Source organism: Mytilus galloprovincialis, chromosome 7 (assembly GCF_965363235.1).
Source record: "Mytilus galloprovincialis chromosome 7, xbMytGall1.hap1.1, whole genome shotgun sequence".
NCBI lineage: Eukaryota > Metazoa > Mollusca > Bivalvia > Mytilida > Mytilidae > Mytilus > Mytilus galloprovincialis.
The window spans coordinates 33224274-33250341 of NC_134844.1; the positions used below are offsets into that span (position 1 = coordinate 33224274).

At 32.2% G+C, this 26068-nt stretch overlaps 2 protein-coding genes across 3 annotated transcripts; both read left to right on the top strand.

Annotated features, from left to right (window-relative positions):
- Positions 1–440: 440 nt before the first annotated feature.
- LOC143082808 (uncharacterized) lies at positions 441–11791 on the top strand. 2 transcript variants are annotated; one of them, XM_076258662.1, is made up of 6 exons: positions 441–622; positions 6019–6118; positions 6476–6561; positions 7632–7717; positions 10638–10799; positions 11537–11791. In XM_076258662.1, exons 1-6 carry the CDS (start codon positions 540–542, stop codon positions 11635–11637), a joined length of 618 nt encoding a protein of 205 aa, XP_076114777.1. In that variant the 5' UTR covers positions 441–539; the 3' UTR covers positions 11638–11791. The 2 variants fall into 2 exon arrangements, with proteins under 2 accessions (XP_076114777.1, XP_076114776.1); XM_076258661.1 differs by lacking the exon at positions 441–622 and adding an exon at positions 4271–4492.
- A 7501-nt stretch (positions 11792–19292) lies between these two features.
- On the top strand, positions 19293–24949 carry LOC143082809 (PDZ and LIM domain protein 4-like). The gene is made up of 3 exons (XM_076258663.1): positions 19293–19528; positions 22406–22554; positions 24272–24949. The coding sequence occupies exons 1-3, from the start codon at positions 19433–19435 to the stop codon at positions 24357–24359; spliced, it is 333 nt and encodes a 110-aa protein (XP_076114778.1). The 5' UTR covers positions 19293–19432; the 3' UTR covers positions 24360–24949.
- Positions 24950–26068: the final 1119 nt, after the last annotated feature.

The window sequence follows — 26068 nt, forward strand, 5'->3', positions numbered from 1 at the left end:
TTTTAAAAAAATGTGTATGTCATCTGAATGGAATGCAAAAAATAATAGTTTTTAATAATAGCCTACAAATTCAACCATCCCGTTGAACTGTGAACTATATAACTACCGAACAATAAAAACTAATGTTAATCCCTTTGTAATCCACTCACAGTTTGATATAGAATTAAATGTCACCTTTGTTTTTGTCAGTCATTCAACCTGATAGAATGGCCTATTCTGTTGGTAGGGGAATATACCGATTTTAATCAGTAAAAAATATAAGACATATAATTATTTTAAAAAATAAGTATTTTTAGTTGTCTAAGATTTCGGCAAGTCCATCCAGAAATATTCCTAGACATAAATTTCTATAAATCAATGTCATCGGGTGTTAAATCATTACCGTCATCTAAGTTATAAATACTTTATGAACCCTATTTCGTGTAATTTGAACCAGTCGGATTTGTTTGATTACAATAGTAGATTTAGGGTATTATCTTTTTGGTATCAATTACTTGTAGTGTATTTTAATCTTTTGATATCGAACATTACTATTGAAGATGGCACTATCTCCGGAACCCGGAACACAAGGATTTAGTAGTGATTCTATTCTGGACAGATACAGGCCCATGAGTAATACAAAGTAAGTCAAATATTTTTTATGATGCGGACTAGGTTCCATGTGTAGATTTTATACATATGTACTAGTAAAAGAGTACCATTACATCTATGGTATCCCGAAAGACTACAAAATGGCATATTTAATTTGGGTTTCACGGCGTTGAGCGCATGGAAAATTTGTATTTAAAATGAGTTTTTACCATTTTGTATATTTTAATTGTATATCGAGGGAGTTACCTCCCTCAACCTCAAACACTTCATTGATAGAGATGACTAGAAAGAAAAGAATACAACTAATAGTGCAATTCGAGAGTGGATAACGGATCTTTCTTTTTTTTGGCGTCGATTGTGCAACTTAGAAAAAAAGGAAAGACACACTTGTAGAGTTTAGATCTATGGATGATAGTTTGTGATTTGTGTATTTCCTTTACTTTTCTGTTTATGGAGTTAAGAAAATGAGATCTGACGAAGTGAGAATGTTTTCTGGCGAATCAAAACTGATATTAAACTTCCATTACATTATATCTTAGAAAGTCCATCTTTCTTAAATAAGTATACCTTCTATTACAAGGTTTTTGGTGGCCATAGCCAGAGTTTGGCGGAACAATTCGCTGTCATTGTATTATAATTTCTTTATGGTGCTATAGGCCCACAACAGTATTTATTCCTTAATGATAAACGAACAGATTCCATTAAATTATCTAACGTGTCCGTTCAGCCTGACCGTTGGTATTTAACTGACCATGCCTACACACAGAAACGATATAAGAATTGTACAATCTTATTGCCAGCTGAAGGACGCCTACGGGTGTGCCGGGAGTTTCTCGCTACATTGAAGACCCGTTGGTGGCCTACGGCTGTTGTCTGCTCTATGGTCGTGTTGTTGTCGCTTTGACACATTCCCAATTTCCTTTCTCAATCTTTACTGAATTCACGAAAAGATAAATGAATGTAAATTGTATAAACGAGAGAGGAATAAAAGGATGATTTCAAATACATGTAATATAAAAGAAAATGTATAACTTATAAGATCAAAAAACCTTGAGTAAATCTATTTAAATGAAAAACTTGAATCGACAAATTGTCGCTATTACCTTGGGCCAATACATAAAGACAGTTGGTCCCAGCTATTACAGTTTTCATTACCACATAAAGATATTGATGTGGGTGTTTTTTACGATAGGTAAACTTTTGATTTGCAAATAACTTTTTCATTTATATACCTCACATAAAAGATTACATAGACATAATCGTTTATCATTTAAATCACTGTGATTTCAGGGGTCTCGAATTTCAAAAGAATTTGACTTTTTTAGGTCACATGGTCAAAGGAAATATGAACTTTAGCCATCACTTGGCGTCCGTCGTCGCCCGTCCGCTGTAAAGTATTTCAAACATCTTTTCTTCCGAAACTAATGAACCAATTCCAACCGAACTTAAACTGGGTGGGCTTAGAGTATCTAGAATAAAGTTTGTGTTTTATTTTCTGGTTCGTCAAAAAAAAAAAACCAACATAAAAACATGGCCCCAATGGCTAAAAGTAAAACAGGGATAAAATGCATTTTTAGGTTTATATCTCAAAAACTAAAGCATTTAGAGCAAATCTGACATGGTGTATACCATTCAGTAGGTCAAATTCTACCAGCCCTGGTGAATCTGATAACCCTTTGTTGTGTTGCCGCCACTAAATTGACAATGTTAAGGAAATTTTGCAGTTTTTTTGGTTATTATCTTGAATATTGTTATATAGATAAAGATAAGCAAAACAAAATTTATAAATAAGTTAATTTGACAAAACTTGGCAATTGACCCTTTAAGGAATTATTGCCCTTTAAAGATGATTTTTCACAATTTTTGTATACAGTTTGCTTACTTTAAAAAAAAATCTTCTCTTTTGAAACTGCTGAATCATTTTCTGCCACATTTAGGCTGAACGAGTTTCAGAGTATCTATTATAAATTTTGTATTGTATTCCTTGTATGTAAAAAAACATAGCCACTATGACTAAAATGGAACACAGGCGTAACATGCATTTGTTTGCTTTTGGATACAAAAGAAAATTTGAATGGCATGTATCATGATAACGTATTTTGTTAAATTTGAATTGTGTTTATTTTTTATGTTTTTGGGATTAAGTAACTTTCGATATCGATATATCCTTTTGGTGGAAGTATCTAACATCGAAATTATACAATGTGTTTAAAAACATCGATTTATTCTTGGTATGAGGAATAAAAAAAACTATAAGTGAACATAACAATTTCATATGCATGGGTACTTTTTACCGTTGTGTTATTTATCATATCAAGCTATCAATTTTAGGATTTGTCCATTAGCTATTTCTTTTTGATAATAAATATACACAGGTTATTATAAAATCGCTTTTTGTTCGTTAATTTCGTCTTTTATTTTGAATAAATTCTGTAATATCAATTCTCTAAATAATAGTAGGAAGTTTTTATGCATTGAACTTCTGCATACATGTGTAGGTTTTTTCTTTGCATTAGAAAGTTCTATGTCTTCGTTCCTGTATGGATTATGACACTCTAGTGAATGGGTCGGCATGATACCAAACCAGAACTTTGACCTTACATTAAAGATCGATAGTTTCTGTTCAGATTCGGCCGATCTACATCTGGGCATGTTGTATAAATAGACATTTAATTGACATCTGGATGGCATCTGGTTTTTTGGTCGTTGTGTTGCTGTCTCATTGACATATATCGAACACCTTCTAGTATCTCAAATTGAATCGAGAAGTTAACAGGGGAAGTCCCATCATGTAACAAATGGTGAATAAATTGTTCCCCAACTAGCATACAAGGACAGTCCCTTTACTCGTCTTTCAGCTTCTCTGTTCAATATTTAGATTCATTGATAAATATCACATGTAATCGGTTGTAATAATAAGCAACAAACAAACTGTCAAAAAAGTGCTCAGCAATACTAACCTTGTTGATCTGTTAAAAACTTGTTTCCAAATCAACATACATGAGATATTTGCCACTTGACGTAAAGCAACAAGTTACCCGTGAAAGTTATAAAATGTGCATCCATCTGACACCCTCCCCCTAACTAAAAAACTGTTGTTAATTTTATTTTAAGTTTGAAATTTCTACTCCATGTCTGACTTTTAGTTTTACCTTCTCGAACCTCAATTGATCCGCATGCAATTTTGTGCATCAACACAAATGAAATAGGTTTATTTGAAAAGCTCGTTTGTTTGTTTTTGGAATTTAAATCTTGAAATTTGATATGATTTATTAATTTTTAAACAATCAGTCTGTCTGAATTGGCTTGTAAAGTGTTATATATATCGATCTAATATAATATACAAACAGGTGAACAGTTTCTAGATCGATCAAAAACCTACCCGTCACGGTTATACGTATCTAGGCATTATAATGCAATATGTAGATATTCTTTTTATTAATAAGGGATTTGCTAAAGTTCACTCTAACAGCTTATCTCTTTCAAAAAGTATGTTTAGAAGTCTATGTAGACAAGTCTTGCACCATACAATTTAAATCTCAGAAGTTTACGAAAGGTTAAATTAAGTTGCCAAATTGGCACCAAATCTGAAATTATAAAAAAGTCCCCCCGTATGGTCCTCTCATATATTCAAATTAATGTGAACCGTTAACTTTCAATTAATCACAAGCAATTTAAAGGTTCATTTTTAGGTTAGTTGCTTGTGTGGTTGGAGTTTAAGTTTGTTATGGTGTAAATTTAGATTTTTTTCGGATTAAATGAATAGTTACGATTTCCCAAGGAGAATGTACTGTGAAGACCCAACTCCGTCTGTTTATTTCAATAGACCACTAACAGCTTCTAGAGTTATTCCACCATGTTTTTCACAGGATTTTGCGCCCCCAGAAATGCATAGAGAAAGGTATGTAGCGCGAAAAGTGTTTTTTTTTTTATATCAAGATAGTTTTTAAATCAGTATTTAACTACAACATTTAACTACAGCTTTTAAATTTGAACTTTAAATTATACTTCGACAAACTTTTTTATTTATTCAGTTGTGTATACGTCTATTCTTTATTATAGTATTTATAAAGAAAAATAGTTTGGCATATAAAGGAAGAATTAAATATCGTTTAGTATTAATGAATATTAATTTCTTGTGCTTCTAGTAAAATAGAATTTCCTACACTTATATGAAAACAATTTCCCATTAGCGATTTATTCCGTTGAGTCACACAAACTCATCAAACTGACATAAATTTTCCTGGATTTGATTGAAATGTTTGCCGTTGAACGTTACACATCCTACTATAATAACTATGAAACAAGCAAATATAACCTAAATACAGTCAAATTGAAAAGTTCGTGTTGGCATTTCGGAATCAAAATGCGAATTTCGTGGACAATTCGTGGTAGAAACAGCCATACGATTCCAAGACTTATGTCATGGTTTTAAGTTGCGTCTACAACAATAAATCATTCAACAGAAGGCGCATTTATCATACTTAGCTTTTTAACAAATGTTCAACAAGAATTGAATTTTATTAAATAATGATGATTCAGAATACAATATTAAAACTACAGTCATCATTTGTCTTTCCCACGTCGGTATTTTGCAGAGACATATAATTATATATGTCTTCAAATGGTATAAATGATTAATGGACCAATATAGTCTATGTCTATCATATTGGATGGCACGAACTGTATCGGTTGTTCTCTGGATAATAGTAAGGTATTTGTGTGTGAGCGGAAGCTTGCAACCATTGCATTACCATGTTGTCACGCACAAAACTAATTAATCACTTTATGAAGTTGGTGCGTCTGCGGCGCTTCTTGATTTACCTTTATCAGGAACGCTAAAACCCCTAGATGGCCACAGATTTTTAAATGCGGATTTTGAACTGAGACAGAAGCCCAACAAAACTTCGAAATACATATAGATGCAAGCATATGGCTTCCTACAATATTTAAGTGTCTATAAAATATGCCAATATAAATAAGAAGGTCCGGTATACGTGCCAATGAGACAACCCTCCATCTAACGACTGTTTTTACTTTCTTTATACCAACACAGTAAAATAATCATAGATTTACAAAAAATTATCTGTCAAACCAGTGAATTCCGATATTTATTCGATGGTTCAAGCTTGTCTACTGATCCTTGATGTTCTTCTTCAGCTCATTAATTAACATTTTCATAAATTTGTAGAAACAGATAACATTAACGCACATTAGAAAATTAACAGAACATATTCCAGGGGCGGATCCAGCCATTTTAAAAAGGGGGGGGTCCTAACCCAGGACAAAAGGGGGGGGTTCCAATTACATGTCCCCATTCAAATGCATTGATCGTCCAAAAAAAGGGGGGTTCCAACCCCCGGAACCCCCCTCTGGATCCGCACCTGTATTCATCCCAAACTAATTGTTATTTTCAATGTATTGTAGAACCACCTATGGATATATGAACAGTTGGACAAATTTGAGAGACGCGCCATCAGGTGTTCCACAAACCATTGGAGACACTAACTATAAAAATGCACAGAAAGTACGTTAAACGTTTATCTTGTAGTTGGGGAAAACAAACGCACGCAAAAGCATGTCGTCCATATATAATCATAAAGGTTCAAATGTAAATCACCTTAAAAGGTTTTTAATTATTTAAGTTTGTCATCTTGATATCCGATGAAGGAGTACAGTGATACGTATGCTGAAAAGACTGGTAATTATAAATGGCACTTTTAAAATCAATGAAGTTAGCTCGGCGTATAATTTTACTGTGCTATCTATAGACTGTATTTTTGCCAAGGAGGAGTTAAAGGCAAATTCAGGAGTTAATTTTCAAACTTTTATAGACCAACATGCAAAAATTAATAATTTTAAAAAAGTATCCTCCTTTTTTCAGGACGAACACGACGTATTGTACAATAAAACATATGCAGATTTGACCTCCAAAATAGCCTACAGACATCCGAACCCTGGAGTACCAAGGTAAATTTAACAACGTTTATAACTGTCGAACTTCAAGTGTTACTGAAGAGCTACCAAGACGATACAACTGGTGTTTATTCCAATTGAAGTCTCTCCGTGGGCAACGACTAGAAAACTGACCTAATTCAGTCATACATTGTATCTACATATACCCAACAATATATTACAAGAATATAATGTGATATTAGCAAAAACAATAGAAGATGTTATCTTTGCCGTAGGAAGGTATTTCTCGTGCGTTAAGGACTCGATTGTGACTGTAGGCCGTTTTCATCCCTTTTGTCTGGTTGTTGTTTCTTTGACACACTCCCCGTTTCTATTCTCAATGCTACCAGGTCAAACAAAGCATAAACTTTTACAACATTTTCTAAGATTCTTTTTAAACAGTTTTTTTAATGATTCAATATTGATATTGACCAAACCACAATAAGCTTTGTTTCCAATAAATGTCTTCTATTCGGCACCAAAAAGAAAAAAAAGCAATGAAACGAATTGCAAGATTCATATCTGCAATTGAATGAGATAGATTGTTTAAAATTTAAATATTGGAGAGTTAAATTTATCTTTGATCATTCAAGTAGAAGGAAATGCATAACAACGTCGAGCACTTAGTGCATTATTTGCACCTGGAGAATTAAGTGAATGTTTTAAACACTTAAATTTATTTAAATTTACTTAATACTTTATTTCATATTGAATATAAATACATAAATATTTAATTGAAAATACAAAGAAAATTTCCTAATTCAAGCAATTAAACTGGGTAATAAAGATTAGTGATTGTAACCTTATCATGCAAAATTTAATGCCTAAAACAAAACTTGAAATCGGATATGAAAATTAAGCTTAATAGATTTATAAAAAAATACAATCTAAAATAATATATCAATGTATAAAGTATAGCTGCCAGCTATAGTTTCATTGTATTATACTGATGTTTCCAAAACCATTTCAAGATGGTTTCATTAAAATGAACTGGTTTTAATAGAAACAACATCGCCTGCTTTTACTTTGATTAATTATTTTTTTTCTAAAAAATAGATAAATCATAATGGAATATTTATTTTTAGGCAAAGACAAGGAAGAATTGGAGGTAGTTGGAGACATATAAAAGAAGTTTTAGGACATGGTGGTAGTAGAGTGGTTTATGTTGATGGTAGGTGGGACATAAGATGTGGATCCAGGTTTTTAAAATAGGGGGCCCTTAACTAGGCACGTTTGGAATGGGATAGGTAAAAGTTCTATGCATTAACCATAAATGTAGCTCCAGAAGGAGGAAGCCCTAATTCTGCCTCTGGACATATAAACAGAATTTTACTGTGTTTCTTTAAGGTTCTTTACGATGATTGAAAGTGAAACAAAATGATTAATGATTATAAAAGCCCATATGATGTCATATACAATTTTCTAGGAAATGACGGTAATGTCGGATTATTTCTGTTGACAGTATGTGACCGCGTGAACAGATGACAAAAAAAAATCATATTCCAGATTTCCCTCACACCTTCTAGACTAGTTGCTAGCGAAAAAATTATGTTAGAACAAATAATTCTAACTAAGACCCCCCCCCCCCCCTATTAATACCAATACCCCTTTAAAGTGAAAGGTTGTTCCCTAAGTAGTATTAGAAATTGATGTTGCCATTATGTCGCCGTATACATTGCTCTAGAAAATGGTGGTAATGGGTTTTATTTGTAGACGGTAATTTGCGAATACAATTATCTTGCCCTTTGAGATGGTGGTAATATGGATTGTTTTTGTTGACGGTATATTATCGTTAACATTCTTAAGGATGTATAGTAATGTATGATGATTTGTGTTGACGGTTTGTTGCCGGATGCTTTTCTCTAGGACAAGATTATAATGTAGAATTGTATCTGATGACGGTTTGTTGTCGGATGCTTTTCTCCAGAACAAGATTATAATGTAGGATTGTATCTGTTGACGGTTTGTTGTCGGATGCTTTTCTCCAGGACAGTTAATGTAAGATTGTATCTGTTGACGGTCTGTTGCTGGATGCTTTTCTCCAGGACAAGATTATAATGTAGGATTGTATCTGTTGACGGTGTGTTGTCAGATGCTTTTCTCCAGGACAAGATTATAATGTAGGATTGTATCTGTTGACGGTTTGTTGTCGGATGCTTTTCTCCTGGACAAGATTATATTGTAGGATTGTATCTGTTGACGGTTTGTTGCCGGATGCTTTTCTCCAGGACAAGATTATAATGTAGGATTGTATCTGTTGACGGTTTGTTGTCGGATGCTTTTCTCCAGGACAAGATTATAATGTAGGATTGTATCTGTTGACGGTTTGTTGTCGGATGCTTTTCTCTAGGACAAGATTATAATGTAGGATTGTATCTGTTGACATCATGTTGCCGTTTACCTTGCTTTAAGTGTTGACAATACATTGTCTTATACGTCGCCCTAGGACATAGTGGTAATGTAGGATTATTTGTGTTGACGGTTTGTTGCCGGATGCTTTTCTCTAGGACAAGATTATAATGTAGAATTGTATCTGTTGACGGTTTGTTATCGGATGCTTTTCTCCAGGACAAGATTATAATGTAGGATTGTATCTGTTGACGGTTTGTTGTCGGATACTTTTCTCCAGGGCAAGATTATAATGTAGGATTGTATCTGTTGACGGTTTGTTGTCGGATGCTTTTCTCCAGGACAAGATTATAATGTAGGATTGTATCTGTTGACGGTTTGTTGCCGGATGCTTTTCTCCAGGACAAGATTATAATGTTGGATTGTATCTGTTGACGGTTTGTTGTCTTTCTCCAGGACAAGATTATAATGTAGGATTGTTTCTGTTGACGGTTTGTTGTCGGATGCTTTTCTCCAGGACAAGATTATAATGTAGGATTGTATCTGTTGACATCATGTTGCCGTTTACTTTGCTTTAAGTGTTGACGATACATTGTCTTATACGTCGCCCTAGGACATAGTGGTAATGTAGGATTATTTGTGTTGACAGTATTTTGCCGTTTTAATACATTGCTCTATAGGACATATTGATAATGTAGGATTGCATGTGTTGATGGGTTGACGGTATGTCGACGTACATATTGCGCTTAGCCATTGTGGCAATGTAGGAATGGTGAAGTTGTCGGTTTTTAACGTACAGATTGCTCTAGAAGATGGTGGTTATACATGTAGGATGTTTTTGTATGATTTTGTAGAAGAGATTTTTTATATTATACCCAATATTTGTAATTGTTGACGATGAGCAATATGTATGTGTCTTGGAATAAGATTGTGATTTTACGATATTAACTTCTAAAGCAGGTCTTAGAAGACGAAGAGCACAACTGTTCACTGTCATCGACCATCCAAAACCAACGCGACGTACATGTAACAATGCGCCAAGGCCTGGATTATATAATATTATCGATTCTTAAATATAACTGTTATTTTACCTTTTGTATCATTTGCATGGGATGTACAAAACCACAATGATTAATTACAAAATATAAAGCAATGAACTGCGTGTTGTCCATTAAACACATCACAATACGATCACTTTAAATTTACAATAATATGCCTCTATTCATGTAGATGGATATATGTCGATGTCATAACTAGGTCTATAATATTTTATATTTGAGTACTTTAATTTTAGAATAATGAATTATGATAGAGGAAAGACACAATAAAGTTTTGTTTGTTTCTATAGACCAAGTTTGTTTAGTACTTCACTTTTATGTGGTCTGTCGACACAATGTTAAGAAGTTTGACTGGGTAATCTGGTCCAATTTATAAAAACCAAAAGGATTTAAACATTTATATTCTTAATAACGGTTAATTGTATTTCCCCTTTGATGAATTTAATTTACCAAAGTATTTAAAACTAGTAGACGCTACAAAGTTGTGTCCTGGATCTAGTACCTTTCATTCAAATATTTTTAATATCCATCTTTACTGGCAACTATAGAATACGAGCTGTGATCTATTAACAGTCATAATTTATAAAAATTAAACAAATGTTTAAATATTGAATATCATGAACAAATATACAGAAGATTGAAACCTGACGTATTGCATATATAGTATAACATGTTCTTTTCTAGGTTTGATAAGTGTATATGACAAAGAGAACTTTAACCAACACCTAAATGCTCAATTGCCATTCCGTCCACACTTGAAAAAGACTTTATATTCACCGACCCGCCATGACTATACAAAGCAAACTTACAATCCATGGGAAGACTGTGAGGGAAAAGTAGGCAAATGTAAGTATATTCGACAAAAGCCACAGCATCATACAAATTAGAAATCTTAAGCTGTATTGAAAAGTATTCAGAAATTAAACAAGTGTGCTATCAAGAAATCATTGTGAATAGTTGCATTGCAATGGAAAAGAATCTAGGAGCGTTTTGACTATCTCATCCTGGGGATTGTATATGGTTTTCATTTATGTAAATTGTGATTTGTTTTGTTTTTACGTGAAAAAAAAACGTACAACCATTTTCACAACTGCCCGATTAAAATTCGGTGAGTTTTTGAATAATACATTAAACTGCTTTTTCAAAATAGCAAGTGCGAACTGTCCGATTTAATTGTGTTTTAAATTTTTCCATTTAAACCACTTTTTGTCAAACTGGCACGTGCGATCAAGTCGTTATATTGCCGCACATAACTGTTTTACAATAATACGAATTGTTTTCTTTTCTTAAAACTTCTCTTCGTCACAAGAGAGGCGAAATATATGAACGGAACATTTAAAATCATAAGTCGACAACGAACTTACAGTACCATGGCAACGAAAAGCAGTAAAAAGACAAACAACATTATATACAAATGACAACGTGGAAAACTCAAGACTGAGAAAGAACAAGATAAACAAGATCCGGAAGAAACCACAACAATTGTTCAATATTGTGAATTTTTAATTGGCAAATATATTAGATTTATATATATTAAGGTTTAATTGGCAAATATGTTTAATAATTTGTGTGTTCCTTTTTAGTACCACCAGTATCTGCTTCCCATGATCCTGACTTGGAGAGAAAGCTCAATATACAGAGTGCAAATAAATACAAAGGATTTTACCATTACAACAAAAACTGAATGTATTAAAGCACTGTAAAGACTATGAGGCTCGCTCAAATTACACAACAGTATTACACAGAACAATTAACACTCATTGTTATTATTTAATTGTTTTATTTATTGATGGAATTATCTATTATAATCAAAATAAAATGTTACTGTTGTTTTTAAATGTACCTGTTCCTGTCTTTCAAAGCCGGTATAAGAGAAGCATTATTAATAATCTCCCTGAGAGTTGAAATATTTTTTTGTTTCTTCACATAGAAAACAGTAGTCATAGAACTAATACGTTGCTGGGTATGTCGAATGAAAGTGTCTGTCCGCCAATTCACGCCCTCTAATTTACAAGTGTCCCTACTTTGACAACAAATAGGGCATTTAATTCCTTTTTTGCTTAAACTTACCAACAAATTTGCAGAAATGATTTTTTATGTGAAAAAGAAATGTATTAATTAGACATAGAAAGATGTGGTATGAGTGCTATAAGACAACTCTCCACCCAAGTCACAATTTGTAAAAGTAAACCATTATAGGTCAAAGTACCGTGCATGTCTTCAACCCGGATCCTTGGCTCACGCCGAACAGCAAGCTATAAAGTGCCCCAAAACAGACTAGTGTAAAACCATTCAAACGGGAAAACAGATGGTATAATCTATATAAAAAACGAGAAACACGTATGAACAACATAAAAAAAAACCGACCCACTACGTATACTGAACATCAGTGTAGACCATTTTGAGCAATAATTTACTTGTCTATGGGTTTGCGTTAAAATTGAGGTTTAATGCGCTCCATATTATACTAGTTTAAGATTTCCAGAAAAGCAAGGGTTGTTTCAGTAGTAGCTGTCTCCGAAAAGGCAGTTCTTTCTTTTAAAACATGTACAATTCAGGAGATAGCTGGTTTCTATGAAGTTAAACTTAAGGTAAAAGAAAGCTGTGAAACTTGCAAAAGGTTGAATAGATTTTGAATTGGTGGTCTGACGCCATAAACTTGCTATTGTCCGGATAGCCGATAAATAAGTGTACTACTGTTTTTAGAAAGTGCGTGAAATAGTTGCCCTTGAAACTATATATATATTATCAGATTTTTACATGGCATTTTTCATATCGCATGTATTATCAGCCCAAGAGCCTCATGGCTGTTCAAGGGCTGATAATACATGCGATATGAAGAATGACATGTTATGATCTTTTTATCATATGCTTCAACAATGGAGAAAAATAACAGATTCATATATTGATACTTTAACGTGGTTCCCAAATAAAAGTTCAAAGAGTGAAAAATTCACGGACGTCGGACCCCAAATTTAGTACATACGATATGAAATCTTTTTATCATATGCCTCAACAGAGAAGAATCATATTCCAAAATGGCCGAATCGACAAAAATATACACAATGAACACTGTTTGGAAAAGTCAACTTTTTTAAAGTAACTTTCTAAATTATGTTCGAAACTTTTAAAAATGCATTTTTTTAAATAATATGTTTGTAAGGTTTTTGTTTTTTGTTTTATTATTTTACACAATATACTTTCCAGTATCCAAATAATTGTTTCGTACACTACTTTGTAATGTTTTTCATAGAAAACGTAGCATTGAGGTGTATTTACCGGAATTTGCCGAGTATCACCGGAATGCCATGCGATAACGTTACGGAAAGGCATGTGATAAAAATCGAAGCATGTGATAAACTTTTCATTCAGCACGCTAAGCACCAATTCGAAAACATATGGATAGTCTTTAATTTTTAATAAAATTTCATAAAAATATAGTATTTATTCGTTTATAATTTTATAAAGAAAATTCACACTGAGGTATATTATAAAAACACATGGTTAACGTTGTATAATGCGTCACCAATGGGTCAATAACTGCAGAGAAATGCACATGTGAATTAAGAACGTATTTACATATCTATCTTAGTCTTGCAATGATATATTGTCATAGTCATGCCGTTATATTCCAGTATAAGTTGTTTTTCTAAACTATATATAGTACATTCACCATAGCGATTACTAAATATATTTATGGCTTGTCTTGTGTGCACTACATTTACTTGGGTGAATTTTGACACACGTATCGTGGTTTAGTTGTTAAAGATACAACAGATTCAATAACGTTAACTTGATACTTTAAAGCTGTTGTCTCAAAAGTAGAAGATGTTGTTATATTGAGAGTTAAACATGGGGTTTGACATCGTTAAGACCTTGTTACTCTTCTCTTAGACATTGAAAACTGTCAATTTCATAAAAAAAATATTTAGATTTGGTCTTTGGTAACCATCATCCAGAGCCCAATGACGTAGATGTAAGCAACTTTATGTCACTTTAGTACAGGTTTCAACAATGAACAAACTCATACCATATGGTCTGCTGTCATATAGTTCCCGATATGAAAAATTTCAAACAATTTAAAAGAGAATACCAGTGGCCTGATCTGTGACAAAACAATCAACGAAAAGCAATACAACAGACAGCAAACAGGGACAAACTATGGCAAGCCGTTTTGCTATTTATTCTTACTTCAAGATATCTCAGAAACTTTATAAGATATCTTATATAGTTTATAAGATATCTCATATAATTTATCAGATATCTTTTATAATTGTCTTTATAAGATATCTCATAAACTATATAAGATATCCTATAAACTATATGAGATATCTTATATAAAAATTGTTTATAAATTATCTCATATACTTTATAAGATATCTTATAAACTTTAGAAGATATCTTATAAAGTATATCAGATATCATATAAACTTTATGAGATATATTATATAACATTACAGATATCTTATGTAATATATGAGATATCTTATAAAAATGAAATTATATAAGATATCTTATATATTAAAGGAGATATCTTATATATATATAAATATTATATAAGATATCTTATATATTATAGAAGATATCTTGAAATTCGAATAAATAGTAAAACGGCTTGCCATAACAAACACTAAAATACAGGCTCATGGCTTGACACAGGTCTAGAAGAATGTATGAGAGCTCTCAGCCTTCCCCTGCTGACCTGAGACAATGGTGTAACATCACAACATAAGAACAAACTGTAAAAATAACTTGGGAATGTATTGGCTAATCAGATTGGCACAAAGCACGAAAAACTTAAAAATAAAGACAAAGACACAACGAACCGATCTAAGAATACTCGCAGTCACTGAAAGCTATAGTGCAAAGCCAATAACAACTAACAAATAAACAATGTGAAAGTTCTCCCAGACTAAAGTATCAATCATATATATCGATGATTCAACAGGCTTAGTGGAAAGACGTCATATAAATAGTCATAAGAAAAGCATGACATTACATGCAGTACCAAAATATAAGTAAATATTATCAACAGGATGAAGGACTGGATAGCACTGCATAACAAAATCCCTGTTAGTACCGATAAAAACAAAAATTCAAAGGTCTTACTAAGGGCTCTATAAAACTTTTAAAACTATGAAGTCATATCCCGTTTGTAATAAAACTCAAACTGGTGCAGTCAAACTTCCAAGGATCTTATATCACTTGATTCTTTAAGTTGATAGAGTTTCCCATCTTATGCTTTTAAAATCTATATTATTCATATAAAGAGTATTAGATTTTAAAAAAAATACTAGAACACACCCGCGAAATCGCTGGAATTTAGAGCTTGGTTGAAAGTATGTATACTGTTGTAGGGAGAAATTTTGTAAAATATTTTGTGTCTGGAGAATTTCAGTAAAATAGTTCATGTCTAGAGAAATTCAGAAAAGGTATCAAAATTCATAGGTACTTGGAAACAGTTTCAGTCCTCTCCCTTTTTTTCCAAAGTCGACCGTTATTTCTTTTTCTGTTAAATTCCATTATTTTCGCGTTTCTGTATACTATGAACATAGTTAAATAAAGTGTATTTGTTATTAACTTTCAAATTTCTTCTCATAGGCGATCACTGCTATATTATAGAGAGCGTCTCTATCAACACGATAATTATTGTGCTGTCCCCGAGTACTCTTATGAGATTTATGTGCAAGTTTAAAACCGGAAGTCCTGTTTGACTTAAAAGCGATTTTGCGGGAATTTTAAGCTTGGTTGAAAGTATGTTATCTCTTTTATTGAAAGTGTGTTATATTTTTATTGAAATTATGTTATCTCTTTTAGGAAGAATTTTTGTAAAAGATTTTATGCCTGGAGAATTTAAGAAATGATATCAAAAGTCATATAGGTACATGGAGACAGGACAACATTTTTAAGCCCTCTCTTTTTTTCAAAGTCATTTATCATTTTGTTTTCTGTTATATTCCATTATTTTGGCGTTTCTGTATACTATGAACAGAGACATTTTCTGTATACTATGAACACATTCTATGTCTCTGCCATGAACATACGTATCCATATTATAAATATAAAAGTGTATTTAATTTTCTATTCACTATTAATTTTATTAGTTTCTTCTCCATGGCGATCACTGTGTTATATCATATAGAGTGTCTATATATATTATTGTAGTACTTTAATCATAGTATATAGTGCATGCAGATAAACTCAAAAATTAATTGTCCTGTCCCCGTCCGAGTACTTGTGAAAATTATGTGTAAGTTAAAACCGAGGTATAATAGTAGTGGTTCTTATGAGCTAAAAAAACCACGATATGGACAACACTCTGATTGGCTTATTTATTTTTTCATTTTTGTTATCTATCATACAATTGGTTCTCAATGTTAAAAGTCTTAAAACCGGTAGTCATGTCTGACACAAAAGTCGGTCTGATGACGGAATGAATAATCGGACGTTTTTTTTTCGTTTTTCTCCCAAAATAACCCAAACTGAATAGTCATAAGAATGGATGACAAATGCGACTATGCATGGTACCTATAGGACACAGAGGCATGATGATCAGTTTATTGTGGGAGGAAGAGAAGCGACACATAAAATGAGGTCTTCTCGTTTAATAGTACAGAAGATATATATCTGATCATCAGATGTCGGATTCTGATTGGTTGTCATGTTTTTTTTATTTTTTTTTTTATTGATCGTAACCTCGAAGAGCTGAACGAATGGTCAAGAAGGTGGCTTATGTCTTTTAATCCAGACAAAAAAGAAATAATGATATTTTCAAATAATGATGCACCAGATCTAAAATTTTGCTTAAATGATAGAGAAATCCCTATAACAAAATGTCACAAACACCTTTGGGTAACGTTTTGCTCTGATACTCGTTGGAATAGTCATATAGACAATCTGATTATCAGTGTTACGAAACATGACATTTAATATACTGAGAAAACCCAAGTATCATGGCAACTTTGTAGGAAAAACTTAGAAAAACTCTTTTTAGTATTTATTTCGATTATGCAACTGAAGTCTGGGATAATTGTAGGATAGGATATATGCTAATAAACTTGTAATTCTGCAGCTAGAATATATACGGTTTTGCCTATATTTACAAAATCGGAAAATCTGTATGAGGAAATTTTGGGAGAAACTTATGCAGACAGAAGGAAAAGACGAAAATTAAAAATATTTTATAAAAGAGGGACGAAAGATACCAAAGGGACAGTCAAACTCATAAATCGAAAATAAACTGACAACGCCATGGCTAAAAATGAAAAAGACAAACAGACAAACAATAGTACACATGACACAACATAGAACACTAAATAATAAACAACACGAACCCCACCAAAAGTACCAGGATTATAATTGTATACGCCAGACGCGCGTTTCGTCTACATAAACTAGGGGTGATCTCAGATGCTATAACATTCAACATGACCAAGCTCCGGATTATCTATGCAATCTTGTTCCACCTAGTTAACAGAGCACAACTGTATATCCCTTGAGATATGGCAATGCTATCATTGTTTCTTTTTATAGATTTTCTTTTACTAAAGAATCTTTTATACTATCAACTATTAGACTATGGAATCATACCGATTTTTCCCTACAAAAATCAGACTCCATATCAAAGTTTAAACCCCAATAAAAAGGTTAAATACCACAGATAAATATGGACCGAGGAAACTTAATATGATTCTAACACAATTCAGATGCTACTCATCTTTCTTAAACTATGACTTGTTTAGAGTCAATGTAATTGCTGACCAAACTTGTTTTAGTGGATGCTACATTGAGACTGTACACCATATGAACCTCTTGCCATTTAGTTTTTCCTTATGATGGAACGATTCTTTTTTGAGATAGGGAATGAAGTTGGGTGCGGTTGTTTGAGGATTTTTAGATTTGTTTTTGGCTTTGATCTTTGAAATGTATGTTGAACTATTTTAAATGCATGATCTTAGAATGTTTAGTGGAATATAGAGAGTGCTTTAGTTAATATATTTTGACAGTGTTTGGGACAATACCCGTCTTAAGTTTTCTAGCAAAATGACAATATTAATGCTAAACCGTGCATTTTTTGTTGTTTATTTTTTCATCTAATTATCATAATATAAATGTTAAGTGTATTTCTTTCTTACAAGTATCTAAGAGAATGAAATTGAATACAAATGAAACAGACGAAGGTATGAATGAAAAATTATGCTTTATTTTTTTCTTTGCACTCAAAGGATAGAAATAAAGTCTTAGTACTTTATCTACGAGCAGTCAACTTTCAACATGAAAATCGAAACCAGAAACAGAATCATGTCACAGATATCATTCAAATAGACAGGCAACAAGAGTACAGTAAACACATTGATATATTACATTCAGATGGGAGGTTGAAGAAATACACAAAAAAGACCAGACGGTTACAATCAAGAGGGAACAAAGTGTCGATCCTAATCTTCTGATCTTAGTTTCACTGTCAATGCCATGTATGAAACGGATTAACGTCCGCAGTGCCATTGGTCAACGGTGGCGAGGTATTCATAACATCAAACATAGGCAAATGTAGCCGCCAAATCATGGGTCCAATTATCGGTCGTATTATTATCTTGACACCTTAAACATGCATTATGCTACAAATACTAGTGCACTTGTAGTATACAGGTTTAGGTTTAATTGTAAAGTTGACATTAAAGAAAATTTCACAAATATAACTTCTATAAAAGGATCTCGAAATTGTATGATTAATTTGACAGTAAAATATACGAAAAAAACTAAATAAGTAAAAGAACGCAAATGATTTTTTTTCAAACGTACTTTAAAATTATTACCAAAAAGTTTTTGTTAAAGACTTATCTTAATAATTTTTGTAGAATTCTACATGAATAAATGCAAAAGAGACATGGATTCGGGTATTTTTATCTAAAAAGTGAGGGAAAATTGGAGTTTATGTAGTATAATGCAAAATTAGATAAATATATATATAAACCATAGTTTGAAATGAAGGTTTATCATGTAAAAAAAAAACCTATAAAGTATCTCTAAAATCGTGTTCTACTTTTGCAAAGCTCCCATTCATGCAATCTGAAATATAATTTAAAAAAAAAATTCTCATCTCATAAACATACATTATATTAAGACCCCCATAAAGGACAGAGAGATAAATAAAAAAAAACAAAACAACAAAGAGAAAGATAAAACAATGAAATAGAAAATATGTTTATAATTTTTCGACATAAATGAAAGACAGATAATCTGATAGATAGTGGTATCATCTATTAATGATATGTAGTATCTACATGGAATGTTATGTTTATATTTAGAACTTCTTGTTTACTCCCCAACAGATGATCATTCTAGCAGGAATCATGTGATTTCATAGATTGTTGTTGTATCTTGTCTTTTGGGAGGATCTTAGGGGTGACATACAGTGCTGTAACAAGTGTTTGCTGATTGTTTCTTGAAAATTTTAATCAGTTTAGTAGGATCTTGGAATGGCGACGGTTCAGATACAGAAGAGCGGCGGACAACCGTGGGGATTTCGGTTAGCAGGAGGACGGGATTTTAATGTACCACTTCAAGTAAAGAAGGTAGGCGTGGTAGCATTTCAATGTCAAGTTGTTTTACTTCGATAGCTGATATAAGAAAAGTTTTTAGATTGATTTCTATTTCGATCACAAAACTATTACACATTTTTTTGGATTGACTGAGGTTATTGTTTTAATTACATTTTATAATTTTTCATTGTTTATTTTATATTTCTTTAGGGGTGCTTGTTTCATTGGCGTATATGCCACACATACATGTGTCTTTTTCTTCATAAATAAATTTCAATTGAAAATGCAATATGATTGACCGATAATATTTAGTTTCATTTCAATTGAACAATCTACAATTGATAAAAGCACAATAACGTAATTTTTCATCTTATTGCTAAAACTTCTTCCATGCCTCATAGAAACATAAGTGCTACATTTTTAAGATAAAGGCGCGATAAAACGTACAATTTGATATTTATATGATATACTGTTGTGTATAAGTTGTTTTAAATTAGACAAGAAATTAGTTAATTGTTCTTTGCCGGAAAAACAGAAGCTGCCATCAATTAACCTCTAATCATTGTATAGACACGGGCCAAATTAAGTCCGACTGAAACCTAATATTTACTGGTTCTCTGTCAATATATATAGCATATGCTCCATGTACTACGTTATTGCAGACGTCAGATTGATAAGAAATCAGAAAATTGTTCAAACAGACAATATAATTGGTTTCACACGCCCCAACATACGCATTGTATTTGTACAACTATCAGCAATAAGCACTTCAATCAAATAAACTCTGTAAAGAATAATTCTGGTACGAACTTTTCTGAGGAACTTTTCAAATGTCAAATAGATATTTTGCATGAAGCTTTACACGTGTGTGCCGCAATACACGCCTAGTGGTGTAATGAACAACTTCAAAATATAAAATGATTATACTGGAACCAAAGTACTAGCGAATTGGATAAACATTTTGTTGTCCTCATTTTCCCTAAATTTGTTATTTTAGTTTTTTTTTCGTTTAGATTTCAATTATTTTCCCGTTTTTCTGTGTTTTATATATATACACACACACGTAAATATACTACAAATAACATGGATTTACTATTTCCTATCAATTTTCTAGTTTTAATATCTACAGAGGTCACTGATAACAATATATCCAGAATGACATTATCAATGACCTCTGTGGCTATTAATTTAGAAATTGATAGTAAATAGTAAAAACATGTACATGATATATCTAGCAAAATCACAGAAAAACGTGAAAACAAGTATAATTATAACAAAGTTTTGAGAAAAGGGGGAAGGGCTTCAAATAACTGTCCACCCGTTGCTCAAGTACCTATGGCTGGATCAAATCTCGCTTTTTATCTATTTTTTTAAGGAACCAATAAGTTGTTTTACTATTTTGCTGATAACAAGGTCCCGTCTTGCATTTTTTTTTTGCCGGTGTTTGGTGTTTTATTGTTATTAGTATATATAATGGTTTTTGGGCGTAGATTAGCAATAGTGTTTGGAACTTTTGGTTCCAGTTGAAAATCTGGAACTTTTCCCTCGCAGTGATGGTCAATTGGGTTTTGCATTTGATATTTCACTAAAGTAATTCAATTTAGAACCCAAATAATTGAGTGAATTTAACAGTATTTGGTGTGTTATAGAAGCCGTTTGGTTGTACATTTTCTTCATTCACGCATTTGACATTCTTGTAGTATACCGTAGTAAAACATAAAAATTGAAATTATATTTTATCTATTTCTTTCTTAGAAAAATATTAGCAGAACATAAATGCCTTTTGTAGTTGTTTTGACCATTAACATATGTGTATGGCACATACAAACTTTATCACAATTTGCATTGTCCATGAGGAATTTTCTGATGATGGAAGAACTTTGGCAGTCACTGTGAAATGTGAACTCTTGTGAAGGCTTATTATCGTTATCGGTATAGACACCAAGTCTTGTTAATTGTTGGGGATTATATATTGACGATGCATCATCTTGATTTTGTTGTGTAGTTTGGTCGTCTCGTTGACTCATGTGCCACATCTTTTTTTACCTAGAGCCTTTGTTTCATAACCGAAACAATCAATCGTAAGAATTACACAAGAAAAATAACATTGTTTGATGCTTGGCAAATGTTCCTGGCATTGTGACAAGCCTCGACATGAGAGGAAAATTACATCTCCAATGACACCAGACTTCCACACTTCAAACAGGAACATATATATTATTACCCCCATCATCTAAGATACGTATGATGAAAGTTTTCTTCATTATTTTTTTACCAGAAAAGTTTAAACCAAGACCTAACTGTAGGAGTAATATTCAAAATCATCAATATAACATTACTGCTTAACTACTACTGTTCCGAAGAAAACCGTCTTTTTCCTCCTCTCTGAAAAGGACGAAAATTTTGGATCATAGTTCATGTCATTTTATATTTTTCTTTAAAATATGCATCAGATTTGACATACAGCTTAAAACATCCTCTCTACTAATACAAATCTCCACATTCAAAATCAGATTTCAACGGTTTTCAAACAAATCAAGTATTGGAAATAATGTATTGTATCTTTATTTTACAATTCAAACCTATTTCATACATGTTTTTAAGTTTCTGATATATACTTCATTATCTCCATTTTTTGCAAATTATCGATAGTTTACCTCGACCTAAAGCTATCTCTTCTTAATTAGTATACCACCAGCATATCAGCCACACACTTAAAACATTTCGTTAAATTGGCATATACATAAAAATTCACAGAAAAAAAATGTATGTTTCTTCGACTTGTTTATTTTAAAGTCATATATTAAAACTTTTTATGTATATTTCCTTTTTTTGGTGGTTAAATCAGAATCCGTAATTTTCTAGTTTGTAAGTTGTCATTTAGTTTTACAAACATGATTTATTTTCCAGGTTGAATCTGGTAGTCCAGCGGCCGGTGTTTTAGCTCCTGGTGATTCTATAATAGGTATCGGAAACTCCGATGCCAGGGGCATGACACATATGCAGGCACACCAGACAATTCGAGGATCAGGAAATTATCTACAGCTTACAGTTGTTAAGTATGTACTGATTATCATAACACCTGCATTTTGGATCATTTCCTCTAGATAAGTAAATCGATGATGATTGCAGTGGGATTCGAGATAAAAAAAAACTATAAAAAAACTCCTTTTATTCATATAACATATATATAGACAATTAAATACTAGTAGATCAGAGTGGAATACTGTGGAATTTCGGCCGAAGAATAATTAAAAGATATTAATGTTTCATATATTTTGTTAGTAGCACAAAGATAACTTGAACATAATATAGTAAAAAGTGGATATTATTCAACAATTTAAAAATGAAAAATATAATGAAAAATTGTGTGTTTTTCCTATACTTAGATGATGTTTAATACAGTATTGCTTATTTTACAAGCTTTTTTTGGAATTCTGCAACAAAGGGCGTGATCTGTTATCGTAATAATTTGATTTGTATCTGAAAAGAAAGCTTATCTTTACTACCAATAGAACTCGGTTTGGGTTTGGAATGCTCTGCCCATGCATCAACTATTAACCACTCCGACTTTTCCATTACCCGTATAATGTGTGGGACATCTCTTATCACTTATAGTTTGGTCATTTGTTTTTTATCCGAAATACGTGATTATGTTGTACCAAACTCGGGCTACGTTCACATTTTAATAGCCATTGGTAAGTGAAGTGCATGCTGTTCACAAAAACCAAATGTCCTAAATCATGTTTTTTTTCTGAAGTTGGCTTACTCTTAGGTAAATATATGCTTAGCAGTAGTCCCCCGCTACCTTTTTTTTAAATCTCAAATCTGCAACAGGGTCCTATATCTTTTCAAAATACGCTAATGGATCATCAAATTAGCTTTGATAATATGTATTTTAGTTTCATAGATGTTTCCTCCAAGTGTTGAAATCATAAGACATTTTAGAGTGATAATTACAATATACACAGTCAGCAATTTTCACCACCACAGTCAGACGACTACAGTAGAGATGCTATATATAAATCAGTAGAATAATTAACTGTCAATAATTAATTCCTTCTGACAACAGCATACTCAAACACAGGAGTCATCATTCTATTATCTACATTATCATCTGTTTTCAGACAAAATATTCTCTATTGTTTATGAATAAGTTTATTTTGGGTATAGGTTTCTATAACTGTATTTTCCTTGGCGCATTTGTGTACTAATCCCGATCTCAAATTTTATTGTCTTGTTTATATGACCCTGCTCGTGAGACAGTTTTTTTTTAAAAGTCGAAGTCTGAAAACGGAGTTTATTGTATATGTCTCTTCTTTTCTTGACTTAAAATAAAAAAAAAATATAGAATTTAATTCTTCTTTTAAAAGTTCTCACTAAATTTTTGTCTTTCTATGATGTGATGTTACACAATTGTTTCAGATAATGGTGAAGGTTTGGTACCATTAAAACCCGCTGCAATTGTTTTCACTTGTCGTAAGTCAAGAATTGTTTGTTAATGTGGTTCATAAGTGTTCTTTTTTTCTTGATTTTTTTTTATATGGATTAGACTGTTGGTTTCCCTGTTTGCATGAATGGTTTTTACACCAGTCATTATTAGGGCCCTTTATATATAGCTTGCTGTAGTGCGGTGTGAGGCAAGGCTCAATGTTGAAGACCGTACTTTGACCTATAATGGTTGACTTTTATAAATTGTGACTTAGATGGAGAGTTATCTCATTGGCACTCATACCACATCTTCTTATATCTAATTATTATATGTATTTATTTCAGAGGACACGGCGGAATGGATAGACTATCTTCTATAAAACCGAAAGGTCCCGTCAAATTCTCACCTTGGAAAGCACAATCAGCACAATGAAAAATATAATGATTGAAGTAAGTCATCAAGCCATTCCTTGGACAGTCAACAAGTCAGAGACGTATCAAGAAGAATAACTAGCTGGAATTCTATTTCGAGTCTTAAATTTGTGGACGTTCAATTCGAAAATGTATATTATCTTTTTTGTATATAACATCACGAAGTTGTGTGTAGTCATTTCAATTTGTAGTGATATAAATTAGGACCACTACGCTCTGCTTTCATTATTGGATTCGTCATTCGCTTTGGGAATAGGAATGTGATGATTCATATTTAGAATTTTATTCGAAATCAAGGTTTCAAAGAATCGACATTTATCAGTGGTTCCAAAAAAGGGGGACATTATCTTCCCCGAAACTGACCCTTGGAGATTATCATTGATTTCATATTTGTTTCTATTTTTCATGTTTAATTTTTTCATCAGTCGTCGTACAAGGCCGTTACGTGCAATAAAGGATGTGAATTTATCGTTTTTGGTGTATAATTTAACTTTTAATATATATGATACATATTTATAACATTCTGTTAAATCATGAAGGAAAGTTTTTATTGTATAATTTGTTTAGATAAAATAAAGATTTTGTAAGTGATCTTCGTTATATTTGTTGTACAAAATAAATAATGAAGAAAATACTTTATTAATATGCGCCCGAGGAACTTTTCCTAATTTCCTTCATCATCAGGAATGCTCAAAGCCTTATAATTGAAAGCCAAGGATATATCAGAACCGAACTGGCCAGTTGAGTAGTATAACTAAAAAGGACGTACTTAAAATAATACTTCAGCCAAATCAATCTAAGGTCACATCGACACGCTGATGTAAAAATGAATACAAAAGTGTATAAATTTCATGCGTTTGATGGGAGATAACTCGGATGTGACTGTTATGTTGTGTACTCCTGAGTAGCTGCGCTTAGTATGGAATATGATTTTGAATTGTTAAAATGACAAAATTGTAAGTCGGATATTGTTCAGATAATGGTTGAAGATTAATTAATCATGATGGTACGGAAAATTATCATAATTATTAAAATTAAAATGTACAATTATAGTAGCGAAAAAAAAATGTTTTGTTTTTATAGTTCAAATATCATATATTACAAATTTTATTATATTGCCTTATGCTTTTGCAGTAATTGCTACTTTTTGTATAAGACATACTAATTGTAAATTATCTGAACACCATATTATATACGTGATTGTGTGCTTGCCAGATACTTAATTATTTATTTTACGAAAACGTCTTACAGAACCAGAAGCCGACAATAGCTCTCATCAACAAATTAACATTGATGCAGATAATCTAACATTCTACAATGTAACTTAATTTGATACCAGCATTTTAACTTCTAGTCTTTACAAGAATCTGAAACGCATGATGATCAAACATGTTGAAAGTATCAACCCAATTACATCCATTCGAAAATGTATGTACGGTATTAGGTTATACTTAAAAAGGTTATCTTATAAACAACTTAGATACATCTGTATGTATGTGCCTGTCCCAAGTCAGGAGCCTGTAATTCAGTTTTTGTCGTTTGTTTATGTGTTACATTTAAGTTTTTCGTTCATTTTTTGTACATAAATGATTAGGCCGTTAGTTTTCTCGTTTGAATTGTTTTACATCGTCATTTCGGGGCCTTGCATAGCTGACTTTGCGGTGTGGGCTTTGTTGAAGGCAGAACGGTGACATAGAGTTGTTAATTTCT

What these genes read in the sequence shown, in the direction of transcription:
- LOC143082808 (XM_076258661.1), top strand. Translation starts at nt 4,350, where the DNA reads ATGAATAGTTACGATTTCCCAAGGAGAATGTACTGTGAAGACCCAACT. An exon ending in TAGAGTGGTTTATGTTGATG is followed by an intron (nt 7,718 to 10,637) that starts GTAGGTGGGACA and finishes GTTCTTTTCTAG; the next exon opens with GTTTGATAAGTGTATATGAC. An exon ending in TGAGGGAAAAGTAGGCAAAT is followed by an intron (nt 10,800 to 11,536) that starts GTAAGTATATTC and finishes GTTCCTTTTTAG; the next exon opens with TACCACCAGTATCTGCTTCC.
- LOC143082809 (XM_076258663.1), top strand. Translation starts at nt 19,433, where the DNA reads ATGGCGACGGTTCAGATACAGAAGAGCGGCGGACAACCGTGGGGATTT. An exon ending in TACCACTTCAAGTAAAGAAG is followed by an intron (nt 19,529 to 22,405) that starts GTAGGCGTGGTA and finishes TTTATTTTCCAG; the next exon opens with GTTGAATCTGGTAGTCCAGC. An exon ending in CTACAGCTTACAGTTGTTAA is followed by an intron (nt 22,555 to 24,271) that starts GTATGTACTGAT and finishes TATTTATTTCAG; the next exon opens with AGGACACGGCGGAATGGATA.